The sequence below is a fragment of the Dicentrarchus labrax genome, unplaced genomic scaffold (genome assembly GCF_905237075.1).
Source record: "Dicentrarchus labrax unplaced genomic scaffold, dlabrax2021, whole genome shotgun sequence".
NCBI lineage: Eukaryota > Metazoa > Chordata > Actinopteri > Moronidae > Dicentrarchus > Dicentrarchus labrax.
In genome coordinates, this window is record NW_026136709.1 from 560,333 (window position 1) to 568,870 (window position 8,538).

Below are 8,538 nucleotides of genomic sequence, written 5' to 3' on the forward strand. Positions count from 1 at the left end.
GAGGAGCCAGGGAAGTAATTTCTAGTCTTTCGACCACTCATGTCACACTCACCCTTCCACACACATTCATATTGGGGCAGCTGTGGCTCAGAGGCAGAGTGGGTCGTTCACTAATTGGAAGGTTTTTGGTTCGATCCCCGGCTCCTGCATCGGTGTGTGAATGAGTTAGTTTCCGTTTGATGGGCTTTGTGTGTGAAAGGGTGAATTTGGCATGTAGGGTAAAAGTGCTTTGAGTGGTCGGAAGAGAAAGGTGCTATACAAGTATAGGTCCATTTACCATTTACCATATTCATGCCATGCAAAGTGCCAACTGCTCATCAGAACGGAAACTAAGCAGTCATGCACATTCAAACAGTGCGGGAAAGTTGCTATAGTATCTGATAACTTTAGCTTGCAGATTAACATAATTAATGCAAAATATAATTCAACTAATAAATTACTAGTATATTTTGATTTTAATACTTCTCTACTTTTTGTTATGATTTTGAGTACTTAAAGCACATGTTTGGTTAAATGCTGCAAAAGAGAACATTTCAACGTCATCTTAAATGTTTCATGCTGTGTAAACAATCAGATACTGGTCTGGGTGGGACATTGAAGTGCAAGAAGCACAATTTAATAACAGTACCGATAATCGGAAAAGGCTGAATATCAGATCTGACAATCAACCAAGCTGATAATCACTCTATCCCTAATTTGTATAACCTTCAAGTAGGTTATAGGTTGGAAGGAGGGCTCTGAAACAATTTTGCACAATAAACCTGTTCAAATGATTTGAATACAACTAGAGTTGTTAAAACTGCCTTACAAATGTGATGCTTACATTTGTCATCAGAGTTTTGTACCATGTTTATATATTCACTTTATATGATTGCATGTGGAAATGGAAGTGCTGCAACACAGACCTTGATTAATTCCAGCCAATATCATACACAGTTACTGAAGTTTTAGAATACTGAAGTCAGCTCATTTTCATTTTTACAATGTATATCTAACAGTTGTGTTAGAATGAATTCCAGCACTGTGCTGTGTGATAGCCTCACTCTACACTGCTGGCTGTGTGGCTCTGTACGTCTGACAGGAGATGAGAACAAGAAGAAGAGAGGCATCCTTACCGCAGAAACTCCTGAACTGTCCTCACTCCCTGGTTACCATATAAAGACGCTGCAGGGGAGAAAAGTAATGTTATCTGACAGGGAAGCAAACAGGGCACAAATTACACAAGCAGAGAGGGAAACATCAGGAGAGGAGGAAGGCATGGAGACATCCCCTCGATTTTGGTTGAACGTCAGTACATCCTGTCCAGGTCTGGTGTCAAGGCTCCTCGAGCTATATTAGGAAAGTGTTTCTCTCTGTCTCTGTCCCTCCCTCCCTCTCTTCTTTCTTCCTCCAGAGGGTGTTTGGGTTTTGGCAGTCGCCTCTACCTCCCTCTCCCAGACTAGGATTCCATTTGACATTGGCATGGTGTCAAGAACAAAGTAGTCTTTCTCCCTCTCTACTGCCATACTTTGTGTTTTTTTTAAATGCACACACCATTTTTTGTTAGAAAACTACATGTAGTTAAGATGCAGGTGAGAAATTTATCTTTTTCCTTTAAAGGCCAAGAAAGAGAAAGAGAATCCTCAGTGAATGGCTGATGCCAGTCGTGTTCTCGTCCACAGTGCTGTGATCTTTTGAAGTGCCATGTAATTTGCTCTTACGTAAGAGCAGACACAGATGCAAAGGTAGGGTGGCACTGGTAGACACAAAGGGAGAGGCTCTCGTCACACCGTGAAGATAATGCAGTCACTAATCTGATCTCTTGGTTGGATTTGATCTGTTGAATTTACAGAAGAAATGTTGCCACTGCAAATAGCTTCGTTGAAAGTGTGATCTACTAACTCTCTTTTCTGTTCCAGTTCACCGCTTTTTTCCCCCTAAAACTTTAATTAACTTGTTTAAAAACACATACTTACACTTACATCTACTACTTCTCCCTGAGATCTAGAAGCTATAAATTTGCATATTAAAGTAATATTAAATATATAAGTATATATATCCTACATACTACTACTACATACTACATATCCTACTTCAAGTAGTCAACTGTTGTTGTTATGTATTGAATATAACATGAAATATCAATAAAATATGTCAGGGGTAATCAGTTTACTCGATTGAAAAGAAAACACACACTTAAAAAACACATTGGGACCACAACTTTCAGCACAATGTGAAAACATCAAACTCTGCACCATCACTCTCACCATTCTGACAGTAAAGCTCAAACATCCAAATGATGTAACAGTAAGCAAAACACATTTTTGAGTGGAGTATGGCTTTAAATGTCATGTCTACACACATCACACATATTGGGGGTTTCTGCTTGTCAAGGCTTACTGCTTTTTGCTCAAAAGTATGGCTCCAGTAAGTGACACAAGTGGTGGTTGATGATCTGCTGAAAATTGTTTAAATGTCCATTATGACAATGGAAATATTGATTCAACCCTATCTTCTACAAAATATTTTATACAAAAGACCTAAGGATTTTTTTGCTCATTTCTGAAACTTGCAGGGGCATAAACGCTGTTTATTACAGCATCATTTAATGCACATGCACAGGTTTATGTTGTGTTTAGGGATTGTGCTGAATTCTGGTACTGGCATCTTCTTCAGTCCAGTTCAGGCAGTGTCACTACCTACCCCCCCAAGACTTGTTGCACATGCCTAACTTCTCCCTGTATGGCAAGGAATACCAAAAATCTTTGGGGCTGTCCAGAGTCAGACAATGCTTGTTTGCCTGTGAGACTGTGGACACTATTCCTAGCTGCCTGCAGAGTTTGACAAGTTTGACTCCCTGCTACAGTTTGGTCGATAGTTAGTCAACTTTTAGTTCCTTTTAGTGTTAATAATTGTTTTACATATTGATTTACATACTATGATCATCCCCATGTAATTTCTAACTCACTAATGCTACTGTCGTGTAGCCTCTGCACCCTCTTCAGTATAAATACACAAGCGATTCTGGCAACTCTCTCTCTCTCTGCTGTTGTTGGAAGATGCACACTACTAGATAAATCATTGGATTGTGGTCCTAAATTCGTCTGTTTGCGAGAGTGTGCCTGTAAAGATTCCCTGCTGAGGACGGAACCTTACAAGTCCAGGATAGGAAGCTGTTTACCTTCTACACCCAGGGCCAGGTCATCGTCACAGCTGGGGTTCCTCCTTAGAGGCTCTGCAGGGGACACAGGACACAACAGCAACATGAGAGGCAGAAAATGCTGAGCAGCACAACCTTTTAGCAGAATGGGCTCATATCTATAAAGCATGCCTTAATTATTGTCATTTGAGGAGAATTATCCCTCTCCTGATTTATTGTTTGCTTTGAAATTTTAAAATATAGCAAACAACAACCATATAGGTGATACAGGAATTTGACTGAAGACAAATTAATGCAATTTATTTTAACTTCAGAGGTAAGCTGATCAGCTAAGGCAATAGCTACACTCATGATGAAGACCCTAATCCACAACCATCTCCCTCTACTGCACAAGTTATTAAAAAATAATCCTTTTTTTGGAAGATTAAAGCTCTCTGATAATGTATCAATAATCACAATTGTCACTCCTACCCATTTACAAAACATTGCATCCGTCTGGCAATGAATTCCTCACACCTTTAATTGATAATTCCAATAACACTGTTCATTATGCTAATGCAAAGTTCAACCACAGGCTTGCGTCCCAAAGTGCAATAATAACCCTGCATAACCAGCAGGGCAATCTCTTAGGTCAAGTCTATACTTTGCTTAAAGATAAAATAATTTCTATTTAGTTGTACCTAAAACATATTTTAACTGTTCCTGTGACTAAATGAGACAGAATTAGTCATGAGATAAAGGCTTAAATTGCTACACTATTGAGTGCCTCAGAATTTTTTTAACAATTCTGAACTACCAGGATCACCAAACTGAATCGAACCGGGGGACACCTTTTTTCTCACCCAAGTGTGACTGTTTTGTCTTTACAACCTGGTACAAAAACTATTTTAGTATCTATAGCTAAGCATAAGATGCATTTTTATATAACTCACTCATTTAAATTATATTAAGGCTTAAAGTTATGCATAACTAAGGGAATGGCTGCTTTGAGAGACAGATAGGTCTGAATAACACTTGCCTTCCAAGCATGTAGGAGAAACTATGGACAGTGGCAATGAAACTAACTAAAAGGTATCTCTCGGTTTTTTTCTATAAATATTATATTCCATTTCTGCTAATAGATCCTCCTAAAAACAAATACATGACACTGACAAACTCCACCTACAAAACCAATTTTTTTACTTGTGAGTTATGCATGCACTTTCTCATGAACAGTGGGGTATTTTTATTTTGTATATAACTTCAACTGAGTGGTATTTTTTGCTGGCATTTGGCTTTTTTGTCAACTTCCAGTGTGAAGTAATAGGTATCTTGTTAAGCTTTGCTTTCAAAGTAGTTCCCCCAGCACTGCTTAGTTTTTAGCTCAAAGTACCAAGTACGGCCTCATAAAGCCACATGTCTTGTGTCCCTTAAAATACAGCACACTGGACAAAGATAGTCTGAGTGACAAACAGCCAGGCAAGGCTGCTTAACTAGAAGGTGAGGGGGAGGAGCGGGCAGAGGCATAAGGAGCAATTTGCCGTTCCCATGGTTTTCTCAACCACCATTTGCATGCTGTTTGAATGGGCTGACCTCAGGGCAGGACGGGGGGAGATGTGTAAGTTATTTAATACACACTGCTCAACAACAACATGCGTAAATTCATCAAAGAGTGGCCATTAATTGTGTCATTAATTCAGATTTTAAATCTAAATGAAAAGAAATGTAACAAATGAAGACATAACCAAATTAAGAAAAAACACATTTTTTTTAATGGATTTAAAAAGCAATTCAACTGAATGGATTTCTTACACTAAAGCAGCAGTAACATATTCTGTAACCAGACTGTTATGTAACTGTATTTCACTGCATATCAGCTTCTGTACGTCTGCATTTCCCCTTACTCACCATTGACCTGTGTGACACAATATACGCAGCCTGATCATTCATTCTCTAATCTATAGTTTTTAGCATCTTTTCATCTTATTCCACACCACTCACTAAAAAGCTCACTAGACTACAGAGGTGCGATAAACTAAACACTAAACATTGTACTCACCACCACGAGGGAGAAGACAATATAAAGTTGACACAGACTAAAGACGATGCACACCTCTCTACAGGTAAAACAGAAAAAGAAGGATTTCCATCGGTCATACCTGCAGCTTCCTGCAGTGGCGCTTGCTTTGCATCTTCCCTGCAAACACAGGTCACATTTCATTAGAAGGAGGGACAAAGTACAAGAAAGCACAAACACACACTCACACGATATGGGCAATATATTGTGATACAATCATATAGTTATATATGCTATATAGACATATGGTATGGTGTCTGGAGTGTGTCAAATACCTAATTGTAAGGTATCTTTAAAAATTAAGATAGGACATAACAGAAACTTTAAGGTGGACTCTCAGAGGAAGACACAGTACAAACAATATCATAAAGCCTTTTTATTAGGAATGCACAAAAACATATCGGGAGGGATAAATTATCAGCCGATAATGGAAAATGTATATATTATTATGAATTATCTGGATAATTAAATTACAGACGATAAATTATCAGTTGATATTAATAATAATTTATTATTAATTATTATGCAGAACGTTAGATTTTTATGTTTTATGTTTATGTTTTATGTTTTATGTTTTATGTTTTATGTTTATGTTTTATGTTCAATGAAAGCCAAAGTATCTTTGTGAAGTTTTTAAATTAACTTTACTAGATACAATAAATGAACATTTTAAGAGCCAGAACTGTTGTTTGTTGTTGTTGTTGTTGTTGTTGTTGTTGTTGTTGTTGTGTTAACAATAGTAATGTCAGATTTGTTTAAAACAGAGCTATGGAATATCATCCCTCTTTACTCAATACACACCTTTTTGACCCTAATACAAAAATGCAAAATTAGCAGTTATCTTATTGATATCAGCCATGAGAAACAGGCATTTATCAGTTATCATGTCGTCTGAAATAAATCCATATCCATATCGTACTTCTACTTTTTTTGTGTGTTTTGCAAATCCGTTCAAACATTAATCTTTTTTAATGTTTATGAAAAAATGAATACAATTATGAAGTTACAATATTATTTATATCTCATATCCGTAGTCATAGATAAACTGATGGATAGATGTGTTGCATTGTGCCAGAAGTTACTGAAAATGTATTATTTATTATATATGTATATATTAATTAAGTCCAATTAGTGAGTCCTGTAAGACCTCAGCAGTCTCCTAGTCCACTGATTTTCATACTGAGACAAAGCAGGGATTAAATACAGCTTGATCACTTTGGGGGTTGTCAAGTCATTGGCTAGACAATATGGAGGGGGTTGGAGATGTTGTTTGGGAGGTTGTTTGAGTGTAATGCTGCCAGTAAGCCAGTACATTAATAGTGGCCTAAAGGTCAGTGCCATATTTACCTTTTAGTGGATCTGCCCCAAAGTCATGCATTATTTACCAGGAGCTATGCTCTGTACCAACATCTACAGTCTAATCATGTAAAACTTTTATTGAAAGTGGGTGTGAATTCTGTGCATTCTGGTTTAACTGAATTATGACACTAAAAAGAAGAGGTGTCATTTTTGTTGCACAATGCCTATCATTATCCATGGAAAAAATAATAAATAAATAAATAAATGGATGACTGAATGAATGAATGAATGAATACATAAATAATGGGCCACCTTGAGGCCAAGTATAAATCATAAAATACAATCCCATTACAGTCTATCTAATGTATGAATTATTAAAGCACAAGGAATACATTTTTAAAAGTTTTAACAGTACACAAAAATGTGTTGCTTTCTCTGAAAAACTATTTTTAATGAAATACTAGACAAAAGTTTTTTATGCAAAACAGTGGCTGGAACAGGAGATATCTCAGAAGCAGGTTGATAAACATAAATAAATTAAAAGTTGTGCCCAAAATCAATACCATATTTTGTAATCTCAACTAATTTGACGTTAACAGTGATACAGCAGCTTGTATTTTGATACTCACTCAGTGACAGTGGTGGTGAGCCATTTCTTGACACTGTCCTTTCTCGAACTTCCTTTGAGGCCTGTGACAACAACCACTGATAATAACTTACAGTGCAGGCCTGTTTAAAGAGTCCTATCCATACCGACCATCAACGCTAAATGTTTATCGTAACTTAGGTCTAGTTTTGGCCTTCAGTCTCACTAATAGTGCTGGCATTGTGCTCGCTAAAGTTTTTGTTGAGGTGATGTTACTGTATCCCCAGATCTGTTACTTTGTTCAGTACAATGTTATATCAAAAGTTTTACATATTTGCTGAAACTTTTACTATATTCTGACAGTAGTACATGAGACAGATAATCTGTCCACCATGCCTGAATGAAAACAACCAATTAGAGCCGAGAAAGATAGAAAGACACTTTGGGTTTGTGGCTTGAAGATTGTTGAGTCTCATTCCTAATGTTGGTATTTGACAATCTGGTAATGAGCAACAATAATAATAATAATCTTTCTTGGCTCTGAATTGGTTGTTTTCTATCAGGCATGGTAGATTTCATTAGGAGCACTAAGAGGAGCCAGAGGAACCACATATTTTTCACAGATTATCTGTCTGATGTACTACTGTCAGGATATAGTTAAAGTTTCAGCAAATATGAGAAAAAATTTTTTTTTAAAAAGCTACCTAATGCCACTTCAAGTCCCTGAAAAAGATACTAGTGTCATATCATCATGGCATCATAACATAACAGATTGACAAGAAAAAAAGCCTAAAAAAGCTTAAACAAATTGGAATGTAATTGCAAAATCCCTGGTAACATTAGTTAATTTCCGTATGTATCTTGGCTTCCATACCCTGAGCCTCATGGTCCTGAGCTGACTCAGGAAGGTCCATGTGGCTCCAGTGGACCCTGGATGCCACCAGATTGGCCCTCTTGGCAACAGATGATTCAGACGCCATGGGGGGAAACTGGAGTGGTGGGAACACAGAGAGGATCAACGGCTCATCAAATGATAAGCAACAGATGAACAAAAAAAACCCAGGAAAGCACTTACCTGTATAACTGGACTCTGATAATTCCTGGTTTTACACTGTCCTAAGCAGCATCAGTTGAACTGGTCCCGGCAGTGAGAAGTCTGTGTGAAGATGCAGCAGAGTGAGCTGAAATTCCTCCAGAGCAGAAGCTCACAGGCAGAGCGATGCAGACAGCAGTTCTCATTCAGCTCCTGTCCTGCTCTGTAAACATGTTAGAGAAAAGGAGGGACATGCAAATGACTTGGTTAGACTTCTGAGCCCTACAAGGAAATATTGTCCCCTGACTAATTTGTAAATGCCTTCCATCGCTTCCTGCTCCTCTTTTATCAGTTTCTGCCTGTGGTCAGGAAATGTCTTCATATTCCTAGAATAGAACATTTAAATATCATATTCTCAACATGCA

The 8,538-nt window shown here is 37.5% G+C and overlaps 1 protein-coding gene across 2 annotated transcripts in view; it reads right to left on the bottom strand.

Moving 5' to 3' along the window:
• itprid1 (ITPR interacting domain containing 1) overlaps nt 1-8,328 on the bottom strand; it is a 28,092-nt gene extending 19,764 nt beyond the window's left edge. For both annotated transcript variants that reach the window (XM_051410226.1, XM_051410225.1), the window contains exons 1-6: nt 8,156-8,328; nt 7,955-8,069; nt 7,124-7,184; nt 5,278-5,315; nt 3,161-3,214; nt 1,116-1,164 (exon numbers count right to left, since the gene is read on the bottom strand). In XM_051410226.1, coding sequence (XP_051266186.1) covers nt 1,116-1,164; nt 3,161-3,214; nt 5,278-5,315; nt 7,124-7,184; nt 7,955-8,060 — 308 coding nt within the window. In that variant the 5' untranslated portion in view covers nt 8,061-8,069; nt 8,156-8,328. The remainder of the gene's footprint in view (nt 1-1,115; nt 1,165-3,160; nt 3,215-5,277; nt 5,316-7,123; nt 7,185-7,954; nt 8,070-8,155) is intronic.
• Between the last annotated feature and the right edge of the window lie 210 nt (nt 8,329-8,538).